General features: G+C 48.0%; 7 protein-coding genes across 7 annotated transcripts; 5 read left to right on the plus strand and 2 right to left on the minus strand.

Annotated features, from left to right (window-relative positions):
- The first annotated feature begins 203 nt into the window (after positions 1 to 203).
- Positions 204 to 2,131, plus strand: F5B22DRAFT_445497 (major facilitator superfamily domain-containing protein). The gene is made up of 2 exons (XM_047971912.1): positions 204 to 949; positions 1,012 to 2,131. Exons 1-2 carry the CDS (start codon positions 494 to 496, stop codon positions 1,987 to 1,989), a joined length of 1,434 nt encoding a protein of 477 aa, XP_047826756.1. The 5' UTR covers positions 204 to 493; the 3' UTR covers positions 1,990 to 2,131.
- Positions 2,132 to 2,728: 597 nt separating this feature from the next.
- F5B22DRAFT_650632 (uncharacterized protein) lies at positions 2,729 to 4,314 on the plus strand (the record flags this gene model as incomplete). The annotated part of the gene is made up of 2 exons (XM_047979341.1): positions 2,729 to 3,512; positions 3,569 to 4,314. 2 exons carry the CDS (start codon positions 2,729 to 2,731, stop codon positions 4,312 to 4,314), a joined length of 1,530 nt encoding a protein of 509 aa, XP_047826757.1.
- Positions 4,315 to 4,691: 377 nt separating this feature from the next.
- F5B22DRAFT_639157 (uncharacterized protein) lies at positions 4,692 to 5,918 on the plus strand (the record flags this gene model as incomplete). Its single annotated transcript, XM_047977682.1, has 2 exons — positions 4,692 to 5,532; positions 5,647 to 5,918. The coding sequence occupies 2 exons, from the start codon at positions 4,692 to 4,694 to the stop codon at positions 5,916 to 5,918; spliced, it is 1,113 nt and encodes a 370-aa protein (XP_047826758.1).
- Positions 5,919 to 6,051: 133 nt separating this feature from the next.
- Positions 6,052 to 7,119, minus strand: F5B22DRAFT_650634 (uncharacterized protein; the record flags this gene model as incomplete). Its single annotated transcript, XM_047979342.1, has 5 exons — positions 6,052 to 6,236; positions 6,306 to 6,431; positions 6,500 to 6,569; positions 6,708 to 6,785; positions 6,901 to 7,119. The coding sequence occupies 5 exons, from the start codon at positions 7,117 to 7,119 to the stop codon at positions 6,052 to 6,054; spliced, it is 678 nt and encodes a 225-aa protein (XP_047826759.1).
- A 1,764-nt stretch (positions 7,120 to 8,883) lies between these two features.
- F5B22DRAFT_650635 (uncharacterized protein) lies at positions 8,884 to 9,822 on the plus strand (the record flags this gene model as incomplete). Its single annotated transcript, XM_047979343.1, has 1 exon — positions 8,884 to 9,822. One exon carries the CDS (start codon positions 8,884 to 8,886, stop codon positions 9,820 to 9,822), a length of 939 nt encoding a protein of 312 aa, XP_047826760.1.
- Positions 9,823 to 10,841: 1,019 nt separating this feature from the next.
- Positions 10,842 to 13,954, minus strand: F5B22DRAFT_623373 (uncharacterized protein). The gene is made up of 4 exons (XM_047976043.1): positions 13,389 to 13,954; positions 12,746 to 13,318; positions 11,705 to 12,671; positions 10,842 to 11,649 (listed from the first exon to the last, which is right to left on the minus strand). Exons 1-4 carry the CDS (start codon positions 13,390 to 13,392, stop codon positions 11,508 to 11,510), a joined length of 1,686 nt encoding a protein of 561 aa, XP_047826761.1. The 5' UTR covers positions 13,393 to 13,954; the 3' UTR covers positions 10,842 to 11,507.
- A 201-nt stretch (positions 13,955 to 14,155) lies between these two features.
- On the plus strand, positions 14,156 to 15,417 carry F5B22DRAFT_623374 (DUF427-domain-containing protein). The gene has a single exon (XM_047976044.1). The coding sequence runs from the start codon at positions 14,278 to 14,280 to the stop codon at positions 14,938 to 14,940; it is 663 nt and encodes a 220-aa protein (XP_047826762.1). The 5' UTR covers positions 14,156 to 14,277; the 3' UTR covers positions 14,941 to 15,417.
- Positions 15,418 to 19,249: the final 3,832 nt, after the last annotated feature.

A 19,249-nucleotide genomic window follows, 5' to 3' on the forward strand; every position in this document is an offset into this window, starting at 1 on the left:
AGCCCCAGGAAAAACAAAAGACCATTGACCGCTATAATGATAGCAGGTTAAGCCACTAATCCCACTATGACTTTAGCGCCTATCCACTATACTTATAGAAGGGGTAAGTACACATAAATAGGTACTTAAGTACTTACCTACATATACCTAGGTATATAAAGCTATTACTATAAAGTTCAGTGTTTACATGCAAGGCTATTATTCTTCAAATTTCCCTACACAAGGCTGGCCATTTGTGCAACAACCTTCACTCACAATAAAATAACCCTCGTAACAGCCCTCATAATAGCTGTTATATTTATAGTGGGTAAACACTGTAGTTATAGCGGACTCAGTGGTCTACCTGCTATAATTATAGCGGCTACTCTAGGATGGCTATTGCGTATGGTTTATCTTCCAAGTTTTGTCCTATGTAGCCTCATTAGACCTTGCTAGGTTACATACAATCTTCGGCTTCGTCTAGAATCTCCATCAAAATCAACACTCATCTAAAATGGCAAAGGGAAATCCACCGTGGGCGCTCCGTTGGCGCTCAAACACGCTCTTCATATTGACCACGGTAGCGGTCGGTCTCTTTACAGATTTGTTTCTTTATGGCCTGGTAGTCCCCGTACTGCCATTCATGCTGCGAAGCAGGCTTTCCGTTCCAGAGGATAAAATCCAGTCGTATGTATCAGGTCTTTTGGCAGCATATGCTGGTGCATCCGTGGTGTCGTCTATCCCCGCCGGATGGATTGCCGACCGCACCAATTCTCGGCAGTTACCCTTCCTCAGCGGACTCGCCGCTCTACTTGCCGCAACTATTCTGCTAGCTATTGGAAAGAACATTGCTGTGCTAGTTGTCGCTCGCATTCTCCAGGGCGTCAGTGCAGCAGTTGTCTGGACCATCGGTCTTGCCATGGTGCTTGATACCGTTGGGCCCAAGAATCTAGGCAAAGTCATCGGATCAGTAAGTCACACTTCACTTGTTCACGTTATGCTACAAATCAAGATGAAACTAACAGCTGCTAGATTTTCTCTTTCATTTCAATTGGGCAGTTGATGGCGCCTGTAATAGGCGGCGTGCTATATGAGAAGACTGGATATACCGGGGTCTTTGGTTTAGGCGCAGGCATACTTGTGTTAGATTTCCTGATGAGACTTCTTGTCGTCGAGAAGAAAACAGCCAAAAAATATAACGAGTCGATTCCGGATAACGAGGCCAATCCACGAGATATGGGGTCAAGAGTTGATCAAAATTCTGATGAAGCTGATCATGAAGCGTCTGAGGAGGACGCCCTGTTACCGAAGAAGGCAGATGAAGCGTATAAGATCCATTATGAGCCAAACAGTCTCATACATGCACTACCTATCCTCGCTTGCTTCAAGAGCCCACGTTTGCTCATGAGCCTTGGCCTCGCTTTTGTTCAGGCCGTCTTGCTAGCTGCATACGACGCCACCATCACCACCGAGGCTCAAAGCTTATTCCAGTTCTCGCCTCTACAAGCAGGGCTTATCTTTATTGCCCTTGATGTGCCATATTTATTACTTGGGCCCGTGGCAGGTTGGGCTGTTGACCGATACGGAACGAAACTTGCGGCGGTAATTGGGTTCGGATGGATGGTGCCAGCCTTGATCTTGCTGCGAATTCCCGCGCAAGAGCTGCTCCCAAAGTCGCAGAACATCATCTTATACTCTGCTATTCTAGCACTTAATGGGGTCGGGTTAGCCATTATAGGTTCGCCTAGTGTTGTCGAGGCGAGTGATGTAGTGCAGAAGTATGACAAGGCAAATCCAGGATTCTTTGGAAAGAATGGCCCATATGCTCAGCTCTACGGGTTCAATTCACTCTTCTTCTGCACTGGGCTTACAATAGGGCCCGTTGTTGCAGGTTCTTTGAAGGATTCTATCGGATATGGAAATATGAATCTTGTGTTCGCGGTACTATCCGCAATTACTGCTGCTCTATCGTTCTTCATTATCGGGGGCAAGCCTAAAATTCTATCATGAAGAATAGCGTAATATTATAGGAAGCCTCATCAGAAGTCTCCTGGAACATCATTCAATGCCATTTGTATACTATCTGCTTGATTGTTCACCTATGACTATTGACTTTAGTATTGCAAGTCACTGGCATATACGGCAAGATCGGACTTACTTTGATTGATCAGAATCCATGTCCATGGGCACTTGATCAGAACCTGATTTACCCACAGTTGTTTAGCAGCGTTATCCATCGTGTGCCTTTGCCGTAGGGCCCTCAAGGGGAAATGATGGTCGAGCCAATAAGCGAGATATGTGCATGCTGAAAGGCCCTGTTAGTCCTTGTGACCATATCAACGACCTGGAACAAACAGCCGAGCTATGGAGCGCACCCAAAGAATATTGTTTGCTCTGATTATGGAGTATGTAGGGATCTAGCTTTTTTCAGTAGAAAAGCAACAATCAATCCATAGGCACGGCACGCCATACAAGGATCGAGGTTCGGAAAATAATAGAGAAGCCAACTCTCTTCATTTATATAGCTGTAACCCCATCCAATCCTCCTTCTCTGGCGACCTTGCTACTCTATTTATCGGTGTTCATTTCCATAGTCCATACATGCCATGCTTATTTGACAACCTCTGCCACCAAAACTCAACATCTATAACTAGTTACTCGCTTCTGAAAACCGTCATGGATAAGACTTCGAGCTGGTCATAATGTCTACAACCAAGATTTCGGAAGCAGATTCTTATATCCCGTCAACATGTCGTTCTCTATGTTAAGTACCGAAATTCTTGAAAATATCCTCGACTTCCTGGACGTCGGCCTGGTCGAAGATAAATTTCCTTATCATCCAGGATGTAAGCGGAAGGTGATCACAATTCCTCCTAAACCCCAAGAAAGGCATGAGCCTGTCAACCTTGACAATTCTCGGGGCCTCGGGCGCTATGCCCCTCTCAGTAGAAAATGGCAGGAGCTCGTGGAAAGGAGAACGTTCTCTTTGCTCGTCCTTAGCGAAGGCCGGCTGAAAGGGGCGCTCAAAATCTGGACCTCCACCCGACTCGAATACGTCAAGGCCATAGACATCCGAGTTCATGGGGACGAAAAGATACTCACTCAAATACTATACAACGGCGGGATTATCGCGCGCCAAGTGAAGCCTGCCTTTGTAACTCTCAGTCTTCTGAAGCAAAGGCTGGCCACCACTTCACATAGTCTCTGTGAAGCCACTCTTCGTATACTTTTATATAACTCTGTGGTTTCAAATATGGGTACAGAACTAGATTGGGGTGGCGGGTATGTACCAGATGTTCCTGAACTCGACTTCGTCAAACAGCTTGTGTTAGGCTGTGAAACAACGATTGCGATGGAAGGCTTTTCCTTGGGGGTCAAGAGCGGACCAACTCCGTTCTCCCCTAATTTGCTCAAGAAGCTTCGCGACGCTCTGCCAGGAATCCAGCGATTGGTCCTGTATCCCTTTTTCTCTGTCGTAAAAGGAAAAGAAACAAATGCGACTGAAGAACTATTAAAGAATTGCTGTCTAAGAAGTAGGTTATTTGCAGTGCGAAATACTGGAGATTTAATCTTAGCTGACTTATCGCAGATGGCATCGCCCTCTACAATTCTATTCCCATGGGGCTCGAGGCCTTGTCAACAGAGTATTATGAGAGCTTTGCTGATCAGCTACCTATGGGAGTTTCGCGGCATCTGCGGAATCATACGAAGTCTTCAAAGCGCTGGGCGGGAGACGAACTGCCAGGAGGGCTGATGACGGCTCTCCGCGTAGCATCTTCCCGAGTCAATTGCTTCCACTTTCGGGGCCGTCTGGATCACACTTTTCTGTGCCCAACGGACGAAGAGATGGGAATGATAAGTAGGCCTCTGTGGCCACGCCTCGAGAAGATGCACCTTGTGATCTTGCCGTTGCTTGGGCCGTATCAGTGGCTGTATGAGTTTCACGACGTACAGGGGCAACAAGACGCTCTCGATGACAACAGCGATATGCAGACTCTGACCCGAGTCAGTTTTGCTCGAGTCTGCGAGGCTAACATGAATGATTTTCTTGCCGCGGTTGTCCGTGGTATCCATGAGATGCCTAGGCTCACACACTTTGAACTGGAGATCGAGTATGCAAACGACATCCTCCACAGGTTCGACCTTCGCATCGACGACCGGAGCGCCCACGCAACGTGGAGCAGCTATCCATCATTCAGGCCAAGTGATGCGGTTCTAGCATCCTTCCAATCGCTGGTGCATGATCGCGATCTTTCATTTGAGTTTGAGTGTATTGCACTGCCTCCTCCCATGTACACGGACCATTCGCTTTGGAACAAGAGACAGTACTTCTAAGTAGGGTTAATTTCTTCCAGACAGCAGGAGATATTGGATATAGTTCGGCTTGTATAATAAACTGAATGCTTAGCTATGTACTCTTCGGGTGAGACGAAGCCCATTGAATCATTAGGTACCTCGAATCTCTAGTAGACGGGCCGCCTTGATTTTGCACTGCCCCAGGCACTGCCACGCAGGACGTGCAGAGATTACTCACCTATATCCAGGTATCCAGGCATCAGGTCGATTACTTCTGTCTCTCATTACTAGCATCGCGCCCTCTCCCGTGATCCCGGTCAAACTGTCTACTTGCTTGGCCTTCCAGTCTTCGTTTAGCTCCCATCAAACCTCGCAGAGTGTTGGCGCCGTCAATTGGATGAGTGGCGAGACGCAATATGAAGAGAAGATCCGCCAAAAAATCAAGACACGGCTGTAGCGAGTGCAAAAGACGGCACGTGAAATGCGACGAGACAAAACCATCGTGCGCCAACTGTAACGTTCGTCAGCTGTCTTGCTCGTTTCTTCCCGCTCTGCCTGTCCCGTGCGGAGCTGCTCCCGCCGGAACCTCCCCTCACTCATCATGCCCGGCCTCAGGTGCATCCGGGTCCGCGCAATCTGGTCAAGCACCCCGGCGTGCAGCTGTATTAGCACCTTGGTCCATATACGACCCGGCTTTCACAATCAGTTCTCTAGCTGCTACTGAGCAAACATTCAAATTGCATCACCTAGAGCTCTTGCATAATTTCAAGGTAGGCGTCCTGGGGGACAGCGTCTATACGTCGTCGGCTGCCGATGGCTACATGTCCATGACGGTGCGGGCCGCCGCGAGAGCCCCGTACTTGATGGACCAGGCTCTCGCTGTATCAGCCGCGCATATGAGTGTCAAGCGACCACATCAGCGATGTTTTTACCTAAAAGAGGCGGCGCATCTACAAACACGTGCGCTCACCCTGTTCAACGCCGCTCAGGTCTTGAACACAACCGATCACGATCATGTCCTGGCCCGCTTCGTCTTCTCCACGCTCCTCTCACATCAAGTCCTTTTCGACGCATTCTCAACCCGGATCGATTTTCCAACGCTTTTGGATAGATTAGTCGCTGCTCTCCGCATCTGCGGTGGCGTTCGACTCATGTGCGGAGAGTGGTGGCCATTCATCATGACACAGTACCAAGAACAAGTTGGAATCGATCTTCTTCATCAATCTCTAAACGTGGCCGGCCCTGAAACCGCACTCAGTAGGAAACTAGCTCATCTCGAGACCCTTCTCGCCAATACCAATCTTACTCCATCGATACTAAATCCTTGCAACACCGCTCTACAATATCTGCAAGACGTATCACATGTTGAAGAAAAACCCAATAATAGGCGCTTCCGAGCAACGCGCTTACATCAGTGGGCCGTTCGGGTGCCGTCGAGCTTCATCAACCTTGTAGAGAAACGACAACCAGAGGCTCTCATTATCGTTGCATACTACGCACTCCTCATACACGATGCGAAGGGCTACTGGGTATCTGGCGGCGCCGGTGCCTTTATCATCCGTTCTATCACCGCATTCCTAGGCGAATATTGGGCACAGTGGCTAACATGGCCAAATGAAGTGCTAGATTCTGTCGAAACCTAGCAATGGGATCATGTCGCTACCAGAAACAGATAGAGGTCAACGAAGTAATATGTCAAGCAGTTCTGGGTCTAGGTGCCGGGTTTTTTCGGCCCATCGCGCATCCAGAAGCGGCGATCCCTCCGTCATTATACCATTATAGTTCACGGCCAAAAGCCCGAGAGGTACGAGCCTCTGTATAATCAGCCACATCATATTCTGCTATATCCGTTATATTCCGCATTACGGCCACAGGACTTTGATAGCTCAGTCCAAAGTCTATCAGCTTGACTGGGGGAACGATGGAATGTTCTGGGAAATCTCCTGTTGTTCCAAAGAGTACTTTATTATTTCGAGTCAGCTAAGTAGAGAACGCCAATTTATTAGTGCGAAAACGGAATAATCGCTTACTATTACCGGGATGCATATCAGCGTGAACGAGCCCGCTTGAAGGTGTATTACCCAACTCTTCGAGGGTTGGATCGGCCCCTGATGGTTCATTTGGTGGATAATTCATGGCAACGCATGCCCTGATCACTAACACTCCGGGTCAGCCCTTAAATTATTCCACATGATCCCTTTACGGAAGTCTCAGCGTGACCTACAGCAGAGAAATATTCTCCACAAAATCCTACTGGATACTGTCTCGCGGTTGCCGTACAATTTATTCTCGAACTGATCCATTGTTCCGTTTTCGAGGTATTATTCGAGGGCCAACGAGGGGCCGGCGAGCCCAGCCAAGAAGTAAGATGGCTCTCTGAGCCCAAAGGTGCTAGATAGCTGCCTAACGAACCTTGATCGAAGATGGCTTACATTACGTGGACGACGTCGATACCTTCGACCATCATTATACGCAATGACACTTGCTATATGCGCTGAGCCGTTCAGATTCTGCGAGTAAGCGGTATAGTCAGCATAGTCTACCCATACGCGTATCTCTCGACCAGAGCCACATCCCTCCTACCTAATTTTTTCTCGTGTGAGAATGTTTTTTTTTTCAACTTACTGCCATTATATCGATCTCATGCAGTAGTTCATGGGCGGCGTCTTCATTTCGCGCCCCCTTAACAATCAGCCTACGTGAGCGCCTGACACCCGTCAACTTAACACGGACTGCGATCCCAAAAGCGCCATTACCGACTAATTTCTCGTATTCGAAGTGCATAAAGTTGTTGAAATAATCTCGCGCCTCTCTAGCCCGTTCGTTAACCTCTTGCGTCCCCATCCTGAGCCTAGCCTCCACGATTTCACTACCGCGCATTAAGGGCGAAACCCTGTTGTGGTCATCTCCGCTGTCTCCTGGGTCTATAGGGATTCCATTCTCATCAAATTCGAGACTCGTAGTGATAATATGATCGGATAATTGTGACTCGACTTATCACTTGGGAGTGCAATTGGAGTTTTCTTCGGACAAACTTGTGTCGGATAAACAGAGTACCTTGTATGCCTACTGAGTCGAACGAGGGGGACACAAGGACATGCTTTTTCCGGATATAGATCATGAAATTGACCATCTCACAAAGATACTGTAGTGCAAAGCTTTGCATTATTCATTTGTTAGAAGGTCTCTAAAGCAGCCTCCTATTGCTAGTAATCACAACTCACATTTCTCAACAGGCTTTTCTAAGGCTCATTTAATAAATGCTTCATATTCCAGTAAGAACGCTGGTATAAACGCTTATTCACTCGTGCGATGGTCTATACATGGTTTTATTGTTCATTAGAGTAATGACATCCCTAATAGCATTCTCATCATCGGCGTCTCTGAATGATTCCAGCCAGGGTCACTCAGGTGTATATGGCAATAGAGGAATGTATATATGCACTGTAAGAACTAAAATGTTAAATACATCTAGGAGATTTATCGCCTTTTTTAATCTTCTACTTCATGCATTGCGAAACTCAGCCACTGAGAAATCAACACCTTTATCAAATCATTATCACAGTACAACTATCTCGCTAAAAGAATGCATTCACTGTATGACGTTCGCCTGAACTTGTGTCTACCCACATACACTGGAACACGATAGGTTTACAAAGGGCGGGGCGAAAAGAATCCGGCTTCAGAGCCAGTCTAATTCTTCGGAAGTTGAGGTAATTGTTTGTTTGTGTAAGGAGTACGCCTCCCTAGTTTCCTACATCTTGGAGCAGAATGTTATGTTTTCCCCCCTCCTTGAACACACAATATCTTTGCGAATCAAATTCACTGCTAAGCCAGAGCAAGGGATTGCCCATGTGATATATGAAAGTAACCATATATGCAAGAACTAAGTACAAACATGCCATGAGGGGATATTTCACTTAGTTGCCTTGCGTCGCTCGAGCGTTACACGGAATTCCGCCCTTGAAGATAGATGTTACGAGAAAGCCTATAAATCACATGAGTAGATAATCGTAGCATGTTGTGCTCCAAGATCCACACGCCGTGGAGCAATGATAGGGCTTAATGGAGTGTAGTATACATATTAAAACAGCAGAAAGAAATTGATTCACTGAGGGTAAACGGTATGGGCATGACGAGGCGTGAGCAGGCTATCTTTGGAGCGTATCATTGACCTCCTAGATATGATGAAACATGACACTCCCTTCCATGACCTAGGGAGTGTGACAAATGTAAGGAGGCGTCTGGACGTGATCAATCATTCAAGGATCACGCAACACGTTGAACAGCTCATCAGAGCCTAAGAAAAATTGATATTGCGTCTCTTTCAGTCTTCCGCTGACTATTTAATAGTATCATATTCAATCAACCCTTACCACTACCTATTTCTTCCTTCAGTCTAGTTAAACAGAGGCAGAGTGTCAACCCCCATCAACCAATCTTTACAACAGATACGAGTCACCAACTCCATAAATCATGCCGGCACGAAGATTTCCACTATTCAATTGGCTGCCCACCGAACTACGCCATGAGATTTGGTCTTACTATAGACTACCTAGAAGTCCCATGTTGCACACCATATCTCCTGGTGAAAACCTCTTTCGTATCATGGTGACTTCTATGGCTTTTTACAACGAATATGAGGATTGGATATATGATCTTCCCACTATCCGGGCGTTAATACAAGTTAGTCGGGAAGCGAGAAAAGTCGTCCTCGCCGGTCGCCAGCTACATCGGTTTAAGGCGGATAACACGTACGAAACTCACAGCTTTAGAGGTGGTGTTTGCTACATGGAGGGTGAGGAAAAAAAGCATCCTATCTTGCACAAGTTCTTTTATGTCAACTGGGACATCGACATGTTCTACTTTCGGCGCGGCAAGCAACGTTACGTCACAAGCATTTTCGATGCCGAAATTAGGGGGAAGATTAAGCACATTGCTATCGAAATCAATGGACCAGCAGAGGTCCGACGAACAATAACTGCGCCAAACTATGATCAACTCTGTGATGAAGTTAGTCCATTCCCTGCGCATTTCTTCACATATTTTCTGCCATCGCTCAAAACGGTCTATCTGGCGATGAGCTTCTACGCTGTACATAGAAGTTGCGCCCATATAGCACGCAGGCCGCTTAAAGGCTTGGAGAATAGCCTTAAGTGGTTTGATGAAGACTTCGACATGGAGATAGATGAGGACCAGATGTCCGAGCACTACAGGATACTAGATACCTGGTTCACCGCCGACTTTGGCTTTCACCACGTCGACACATTTTCTGTTCGTTACTGGCGGCATCGCATGTGGTATAGCCCTGGGCTGGCACCCGACTCTCAGCATTCGGTCCAGCGCGAATTCAAACACTGGGTCAAGGAAATGGTTTCTCTGGCCAAGGAAGAGGCCGCGGAAGAGCTTAGACAGCTCCCTAAGTTCAAAATGGTCATGGACCATAATGGCGCCTATGAGGCTATGATCGAAGGATACAACCGAAGCAATGTTGGCCTCAGACCTAACAGCGAATTCTGTTCTTTGTGTGCATATGGCCGACGATGATAGCATGTGCCTAGGGCTGCTCGAGAGTATTCTAGGATTTGGGAGACCGCTATAGACACTAACCTCGCGGACATCAGGATTTCGGTAGACTAAGTCTTATAGCAATAGGAGAGATACATCGTGGACTGTAGCTTAGCGGCTTCACGTATGCACCAAATAGTATTGAAATCCCAAAATAAACTATGTACTTACTTTCGTCACAAGGTGCATAGACGTCTCTTTTTGTAGTATTGTCGAATCGAATCAATAAGAGGTCCTTGCTTCTGGCTGCGTGGGGAATTTGACGCAGGAAGGTGTCCTTGTTAGCCCACTCTCACCGACAAAGAAAAGTTGTCGGTTTAATTCAATTAGAAGCTCAAATAGTTAATTGCCCGGGTGAATTTTGGAGTCTCTCTGCACGTTATTCTTCATTGACACTAGAACAAGAGAGAAGAGACGTAATGATTGAGTCAACGCCTATATAAACCCCCAGTCAAAAAGTACTCTGTTCGTCTCACTGTACCATTGCATCATTCAAGATTTTGATATACTCCCTTTTTTATAAAGCTTCGTCATTTCGCATATAAAGGCCCATATACATATGGAATCCGCGTCTTCCACCTCCCCCCTTTATAGTTTGAATCCTTGAGATAAGACGACCATCAAGCCCTGTACGTTCCAAGCACCCAGCAAACCTCTGCATTTTTCGAGTGCCCTACTGAAACTTAATTATACCTCTCGCGTTTCCCCACATTCGTTTGGACATCTCAACTGCAAGGCTGCAGCAATGCAATAAGTCCCCTGTCTCTGCTATACCTAGACTTAGGCATATACGAATTGTCTCACTCGCGGGCACCCATTGAGTGGACCCTCGCGAGACTAAGCCAACACGGCAATACACTCCTGACCTCGCTATCAAAGAAATAGCCACTAAGAAGGATATGCAAGATGATCAACCCGAGGCGCCATATATTACCCCGCTATTTCCCCTTAATATTGAGGAATTGGCGATACTCACTTCTTTGGTAGTGCAGTTGTATCGGGTGAGATGGGTTTTGATCGTTCTGATATAACTAGAGACGAGTAATACGCTATGCGCCTCTTAATTATCTTTGGGTACGTATGAGACTATGTAAAAGTTTTTAATCTCCCAGACTGTAGACGTGGATAGGTAGCTAGAACTATACAGAGGTAACGAATGGTACTCAAATCCGCCCAAAGACACGGTGAACAATGATCTGAGTGAATCCGTATCTCATACGAGTAATAAGCAATTATATGCCTTGAATCTATCTCTAATAAAAGCATGCAGGAAGGGGTATCTAGAACGAAACAGTTCATCATCATGGTCCAGCCCTTCTATCAGGTCAGGGCCAGGCGCCGGTTTTCCCCTGTACTCCTGTCTCAATCGTGGTAATACAAAGATGCTCGTCCCCCCCCTGTTCGTTTCCCTGTTAACAATCCCCAAGAATTTTCCTATTCGCCAATGGAATGCAAGCCTTTTGTCATATGATACCAAACCAGGTTATCTGTACACGCGTCGTAGGACGCGTAAATCGAAATGGCCCACGATTGAGGTTGCTATTATATGTTGGCGCGTGAATCTCAAACCCATATTAGTCTATATAAAGGGGGGATAGCGTAGAAATATGCCACCAAGTTTGAGAAGATATACGTCGTCGTGGTCTCATTGCTTATGTATAGGATTAGGTTTCTGTGTCACGGAGGGATGCACCACCTGGCGTTGAATCATCGCTGCTGTCGTCGATGACTGGAGGAGCTGGTCGGGCACGGCGCGACCTGCGCACCTGCCCAAGTGTAGTTTTTCTCAGGGGTGTAGTATGATTTCTTGAAACACGGTTAACCGTTGTTCTCGACAAAGGGATCATCATAAACCTCTAACCTCTTGCATGCGCGTTCATTATCCGTGGCGTGGTCTATAAGATCATGCCTTTCGAGCCAGTGCCGACGCAGTACCCTGTAGATGAAGGCGTACTGGCTGTCAGCTTGTACCATCATGCGCCGCTGCTCACGCAGATGATTGACAGTTCTGAAAACAGGGTCAGAATCTTCATCGTCCGGATCCAGGTCTAGGTGGTCCATAGCTCCTTCATTAATATCACGCATCAGAGTCTCTAGGGCTATAAATGTACCGGTTCGTCCGACTCCAGCAGAACAATGGATGATACGAGGGTTATCTGTGCTGGAGTTCAAATCCCTGGAGAGCCTCATGAGTTCAAAAAAGCCGTCGTAATCATCCACGTTCGGAACACCAAAATCGGGCCATTTTCGGTACAGAAGATGCCAGACAGCAGTATCACCGCGGCCGTCTACGTGGAGATTTAGTTTACGCAATTGTATAGCACCTGCGTGCCTCTCTTCCAGGCTGACACATTCGATCCGAGCACGGAAGCCGTCCTCAAACTCGTCCATCTCGCCAATCTCGATTCCTTCGGTATGCGAGTTACGAGGAAAGTATGGGTAACATTTCTCCATAAAGTTCTCGTGTGTATCGGTAAGCATGACTATAACGGCTGGACTTTGCATCTGAGCAACCATCCGCCAGGTGTGTTCAACCGTATTCGCCTTGGGTCCTTGCATGGCAATGTAGTTGAAACTTGGGAGCGTATCTGGACAGAGCGGCGATGGGGAGACGATCGGAGAGGCGTTGATGTAGTCAAGTTTGCCTTCGGGCACGGGAAGACGAACACGATTGTTGGCCCATGGTTGGATATCTCTGTAGCGGTCCAGCAGCCTAGTCTCGGGGGATAGGAGTCGTGCGAATTGAAAGTTTGACGAGGGATTCTGGAGACCCTGCTGGCTGCGGAGACGCTCGCGGTAAATAAGGTCCTGAAACCTGGACCCGATTACTGGAAGTGAGTGTGTCAGCACAGTCTAGGCGGAGCAAAAGCCGCCAGCACATTGTAACGCGCGGAGTACATACTTGCGTCGGGGAGATTTAGGAAGGGTGGTAACTGTGGCTTATGGGAGCGCTCGGACGGGGTCACAGACTCGTCAACGGGCGTGTCGACAGGTGTGTCAGCGGGCGACGGATTAGCCATGACGGCAGCAGGGAAGTTGGTGGTTTGCAGTGCTGGCGGCGAACGTGCTCTCTTACGGGCCGTGCGGAAAGGACCGAAGCTGCGGAGAGGAGACTTGGGCAACAGGCTGTGAGAGCCATTGCTGGACGCCGGCGGCGTCGTCAGGGGCGTGGTGGTGATGGAAAGAGATGGAACGGCGGGCTTGGCGTCAGCAGAAGTTGGCGAAGTTGGAGAAGGATGCTGAGTCGACGGCGTCGTGGGGGACGCTCTCGGGGACTCCCTCTTGGTGCGGCGAAAGCGCGAAGTGAGGTGGTCCATGGTGTGGAGGGAAGCGAGGGAAGCGAGGGAAGGGATGTGACTGTGACGCTGACGCTGGGACGAGCTTAAGAGCAGCAGAGGACAATCCGCAGCAGCAGCAGCAGCAACAGCACAGCGGTAGCACCGTACCAACACCGCTCCTACAAGGTTAAGGTTACCTGGATTCAGGTATGTGTACTCAGTACGTATAGGAATGTAAGTAAAAGGGAGTATCGTGGTGTTACCTACCCATACAAGAGGTGGTCACGGGAAGGTGACGGGGTGACGGGTGACGGGCGAAGGGCGAAGGGCGAAGGGCGAAAGCGAGGGATGTGGGGAGGCGCTACGGGTAGGTCCCGTCAGGTCAAATCCAGCACACCACACCCCCTTACCTACTATCTTTACTATTAGTACCTACCTACTTCTTTCTCGTAACCCCGTAATCGCAGGTGCCACTAGTGAATTGTTGAAGAATCCTTCGTGACCGCTGTCGTATCGGAAGAATTCCTTAGCGAAAGAGCGACGTATCCGGGGCACCGGGGTTAGAGGCCTCGATAATTACTGTATTAGGAATTAGCGTGGGTCATCGCAAAATACCATATTTCGTCGTCATTCTCTCAGCAGACACACTCGAGGTTACGTAGGTATGCGTTACTCACTACCTACCTACATAGGTAGGGATACCAAATGCGGGGAGCGAGATGAGATGCGTACAAATGACCCAAGGCTACCTACCTACATGCATACTTCCTTACCTAAGGTATGATTTGTAAAATATCCGAGGTGAGGATAGGTCGGGATTTGCTTACTTACTCTGCCATGTTGGATTAAGTGTACCTAGTCAGGTATTTTTTACGCGCTAGCGTTTATGGATCCTGCAAAGAAGTATCTTTCGAGAATTCGCTTCGAGGTACTTACGCTTGATCCTAGTCTTACGTGACCGCGGTAAACCACCCTCTGCCCCATCAGGGCCCGTAAATACAAGTCTAGGTACACTTATTATCCTTGCATGTGAGTACAGTAGATAGATGATACATAGGTATTCGTATAGTCATCCACACACACACACACACACACACAGAAAAGGGAAGCGAGTGAATTAAAAGAAAAAAGAAAAATAAAAAATAAAAAAAATTCAATGCCGCCCCCACCCAAGAATTTAGACGAGCTCGCGCGGTCGTTGCTCGCCAATGGGCCCGTCAAGACCCTCCCCGCGGCGCCGAAGCGCGTCCGTGTCCGCCTTGGCGGGACCTATGTCGCCGACACGACACGCGCCGTCTACGTGTGGGAACACGCTTACTACCCGACGTACTACGTGCCGCGCGAGTCGTTTGCCGAGGGAGTCCTCTCGGACCCGGACTCTCCCGCGTCTTCCTCCGCCGGAGACGGGTACAGGCTCGCTATCTTGAGCGCTGGCGGCGCCTCCACGGATCGAGTCATCGTGTTTCGGGCGGGTGTGCTGAAGGATCTAGTCCGCGTTGAGTTCAGCGCCGTAGACGCTTGGTTCGAAGAGGATGCGCGCATTGACATCCACCCCAAAGACCCGTTCAAGCGCGTCGACGTCGTGTTCTCCTCGAGACCTGTACGCATCTTGGTTCGTGGTACCGAAGTCGCTCGCGCCCCGTCCTGCTTTCAGCTCTATGAGACCGGACTACCGGTGAGGTTCTATCTCCCTGTCACGTCGGTGCGATTGGATCTACTGCGTGAGAGTGCGACCGTCACTGCCTGTCCTTATAAGGGCGAGGCAAATTATTACGACGTTCTGCTTGGAGGGGCAGAGAAGGGGATGAGCAGAGGCTGAAGGACATTGTTTGGTATTACAAGACTCCAAAGCTGGAGTGTGCAGCCATTGCGGGTTGCTTGTGTTTTTATAATGAGAAGGTCGATATTGAACTTGATGGGAAGATGTTGGAACGGCCCAAGTCTCCATTTTCTTGAGGTCGTCAGATACCAAGATTCACGGGCTTTACACAGTACGAATTACATGACTTGGTACGAAATAAAACGATTCCATGAGTACATGTGAAAAATTCAAGGTCCTTGACGTGGTGTCAGTGCTCATTATCTGTCACTATATATGCTGGGACTTCTCTACTATGATTTGATAAGTATTTCCAGCATGATCCTCAAGCATCCTTGATATTTGGATATTTGGCTTTTTGAATTTTTCATATATGACCACTTCAAAAAAAAAAAAAAATTTCGATGATATCATTGATAATCTGCTTCCAATTTTATTTTCTCGATATATATGCATTCGATGATTATGAGATAGCTCTGAGAAGTGAATACAGCTTGGCTCGGACTTTATCGGCGTTGCAGATATTCGAGATTGTTACCCCGAACTTGGGTAAGTGATTCCCTTATTCTCAATATTACTATTCTCTTAAGCCCACATAATGTACAAAAAGGATATCTCAGGATTGCTCACATCATACCAATCGACTCTCGGCCCAGCGTAGGTTGGAGAGGGTGATGCCATAGTTGCTGATATAGCACTCAGCTGGCAAGTATGCTTTTTTACTCCCCTTAGATTGCTTCAGCGGGGAATATACGCAAAGTCTAGACCGTTCTTCACAAGTCTCATTATTGAGCTTTGGTAGCTCTCAGGGACATACCTACTGTTAACGGACAATGTCCTTACTTACGCATTGTAGCTCGGCTGACCCATATGAAACGAAACGAAACTAGATACGCCGTCCGTCATACGATGTAAAGTAGCATGTCACAGAGATAGCTATATGGGGTGAGTGCAATATGGAAAATAGAACTTCCCTAAAATCGCATTAAGAACAACATACTTAAAATGATATTCGGAATGGGTAGTTTTAGTGATCTGAGGTTCGTGATATTTCGTCTTTAGCATTTTTGCTGCTTGTGTTCTTGCTACTACAGCTGGCTGGATAGTCGTTATCACAAAAGGTAAAAGGAACCAGCTCCACGGTCTTAGACTACGACTATTAATGTGCAAAATTGGCCCATCACTATCTGATAGTTTCAATGTACCAGTCTTGTCTAGGTAAGTTGAGTTATCACCGTCTAGTACCCTTTGCCTAACCACACAAGATGGTTGTCCTTCTTTCTTGAGACAGAAGTCAAGACATATCCTACTGTGTACATCCTTGATTGCAGGCATTGACGCACGGATCAAGCAATATGGGCTGTAACCAGTGCGAAGCGCGCCGTCTTGCCGTCAACACTACGACACCAAACTCTCCCCTCGTTCCACCCGACGTCAACGTCGTGCAATATCTCACAATGAAACGGACTATAGTGCTACCACTTTAAGTGTTGAACACCACCAAGGTTCGACGGCTTAATGCAAGGCGGGAACGGAACATCAGCCGCCTAAGCGATAGTACTGTATACATGCAGCAGTTCGTAGCCGTGCAGCAAGGAATCAATCCCAGGCGGCACAGGAATCCTAAAAGAGAAAGAAGATCACGACCGCATTGAGAAGTCGTTCCTAATCTGTACAGGAAGGTTAATCCCCGCCGCGCGGGTGGTGGGCCGTACATAAAGTAGGCAATCTGGAGGAGTGTGGTTGCAAAAGAGTCATGCAGCAAATGTCTTGCTTTACTGGCGTAGGTGCGGGCTGCAAATATACATCAGGCGTGGCATGGTAAGCCAATACTAAGGGTGATGGATATATACGACCTCGACCTCAGTACGACCCAAACCTACGTACACTGAGTATACTACGGGTAGACTACGGGAGTGTAGGTGGTAGACTCTCTAGCTTGCCGCTGGTATGGGCATATGTCTACCGTGATATAGGCAACCATGGTACGGAACCGAAACACGGAGCAGGAATGGTCTTGTTTGAGCGTTGGATGGGGTCTCATCATGGCGCGTGGCAGGGCTCAGATCTCGGACGAACCATCATCAGTCGTCGCGTGTAAAACATCCCTTCGTCAATGCAGCGCTTTGACGGCATGACTTCACTTACCCTTGCACGCGCCCACGTGAAATGCCAAGAACCTCGAGCCGACCCGTGTCTGCACATTATATCGCGCATTGGCTTATTTACATAGTAGTATAGCCAATCTCGTGAACGCCTGTGTCTATTTTCGGAGTACCGACTTGCTTGCCTGCTTGGTCTATTTATCCATCAAAATAGAAGATCCTATCATCAGGACATGATGTGGCAGAGAGACCGAAGAAATAAGAAGATTAAAAAGAGAAAAAGGTCAACTGCGAGGATCGTACGTTTCCCTTATCTGTAGCAGGCAATAAACTCGGCTAGAGAATTGGTTGTTGATGTCAGTTGTGTATTTGTAGAAGAGCTGACTTGGTATATTGCTCGGATGGCTACTTATGATGATAGGGTGACCGTGCGATGAAGATGGGCTATAATCTATCTTCGCGTGAGCCAGGAGGTACATACTGTAACATCGATCAAGTATTGTTAGTAATTAGCACTGGCTGAGATGGGGAACTGGGCAAAATCGAGTGACTGAAAGGATACCCCGGGTTCAGGCATTGAGCACCAAGCGAGCGAATCTTGATTCAATGCATGAGGCCCTCAGCACGCGTGGTTTTGCACGTGGTTTGGCAAAATTCCCCATCTGTTCCAACCGTGCGGTTACATCCTGGGCCGTGTCCTCTCATGATCTTTTACGGGTACGTGTCTCGAGCCCAATGCACCCCGGATTCTCGGAGGGTATTACCAAAACGGGTGGGACGCGGAAGACCAAAAGAACTCGGGATTGGGCCGCAAGATGGAACAGACAACCATCAGACAACCACATCAGTTCGAGATTTCGGCGGGAATATCCGGCTCAGTGTGTGTAACCAACCATTCACGCTCGAAAGCCCTGGCAAACGGAAAAAGTCGGACAATGTCGGCCGGGCGCTTTTCATGATCATGAATTAGCAGTTCGCGTACCTCGACCAGTCCACGCTCACATGTCTGTAACCTTTGGAGGAGGAGCACGTACTGTGCTTTGGGCATTCCAAGTAAGAACAATGGATTTGCATCCTTGACATGCCACGAGGTTCCAGGAAATGGAAAGCTTGGTCTCCATCTTGAACAGGCAGTGGCGTGATAAATTCTCTAAACACTTGCTGATTGGATTCTTGGCGGCGACATGTGGAAGTCCGCCAGCTTCGAGAAAATACGCTTTGATAAACATGTAGGTACCGTATTAGCCTGTATCGGAGACTCGCCTTGGCATAGCGATGCACAAATAGATCGAGCATAACAGAGCACCTACTTAGTCGATACGTCGATAACGGGGATGATGGCAGTGGTAGGTATGTGTCTCGGTAGCCCACATTCACGCCGGCAATGCTCTCATTTCGGCATACTAAGTATAGTGCGTGCAGCTGAAAACGGAGCTGGAACGGGGCGCAACATGTAACAAACGGGGATGGAGACCTTTCCCCTGAATATAACCAGGGACTTACTTAGGCATACTATACAGAATCTGTCACGCCACGCCACGCTGCGTAGCCCGAGCGGGTGTGTACTTACTTACATAGTAGTATGGTAGTAGTGAGGGCACGAAGCTTGATGGATTTTTCTGAACGGCGCGTGTACAAAGGCGTTTGCACTTGGTTCTCGAGCAATCTCGGCACCGAACGGAACACTTCGGCGTAAAGCTGTGCCTTGACGGTTTCAGTGTTCAAGTTACCTAGGTAGGTAGTTACCCGGTGTGACTGACTGAGTGTAAATAATGAAAGAAGCACCAATTCAGCTTCCTCCCATGACCTCATAAGCTTCACGTTTGTCTCCCGGTATTCCATGACAGGTTCGCTAGCCTGGAGACGGGCAGAGAAAGAGGGGGAGAAGAACCTGTGACGACGAGCTCGCAGCAATCCCTACATTGTGTCTATCAAATACTGTCTTACTAGGTAGGTCAAGAGGCTGATCGACTTGTTTCAATGGCGGGGTAATCAATGTCCACCGAGATTTGTGCATTACTGAGACCCAGATACATACCCACACAACGATCTGCTCCTCGCTGCTCCTCGAACCTACAAATAACCGGTGCCGGACCGGTGTTCAGCTAGGAGCTAAGTATCAGTAATACCTACGCGATGAGTTAATCCCCGACACAAAGAGACGATCAATCCGTGTTCCCATCGGAATATCCGAGGTTGGAGCA

The sequence above is a fragment of the Xylaria bambusicola genome (genome assembly GCF_022495145.1).
Source record: "Xylaria bambusicola strain CBS 139988 unplaced genomic scaffold F5B22scaffold_56, whole genome shotgun sequence".
NCBI classification, from domain to species: domain Eukaryota; kingdom Fungi; phylum Ascomycota; class Sordariomycetes; order Xylariales; family Xylariaceae; genus Xylaria; species Xylaria bambusicola.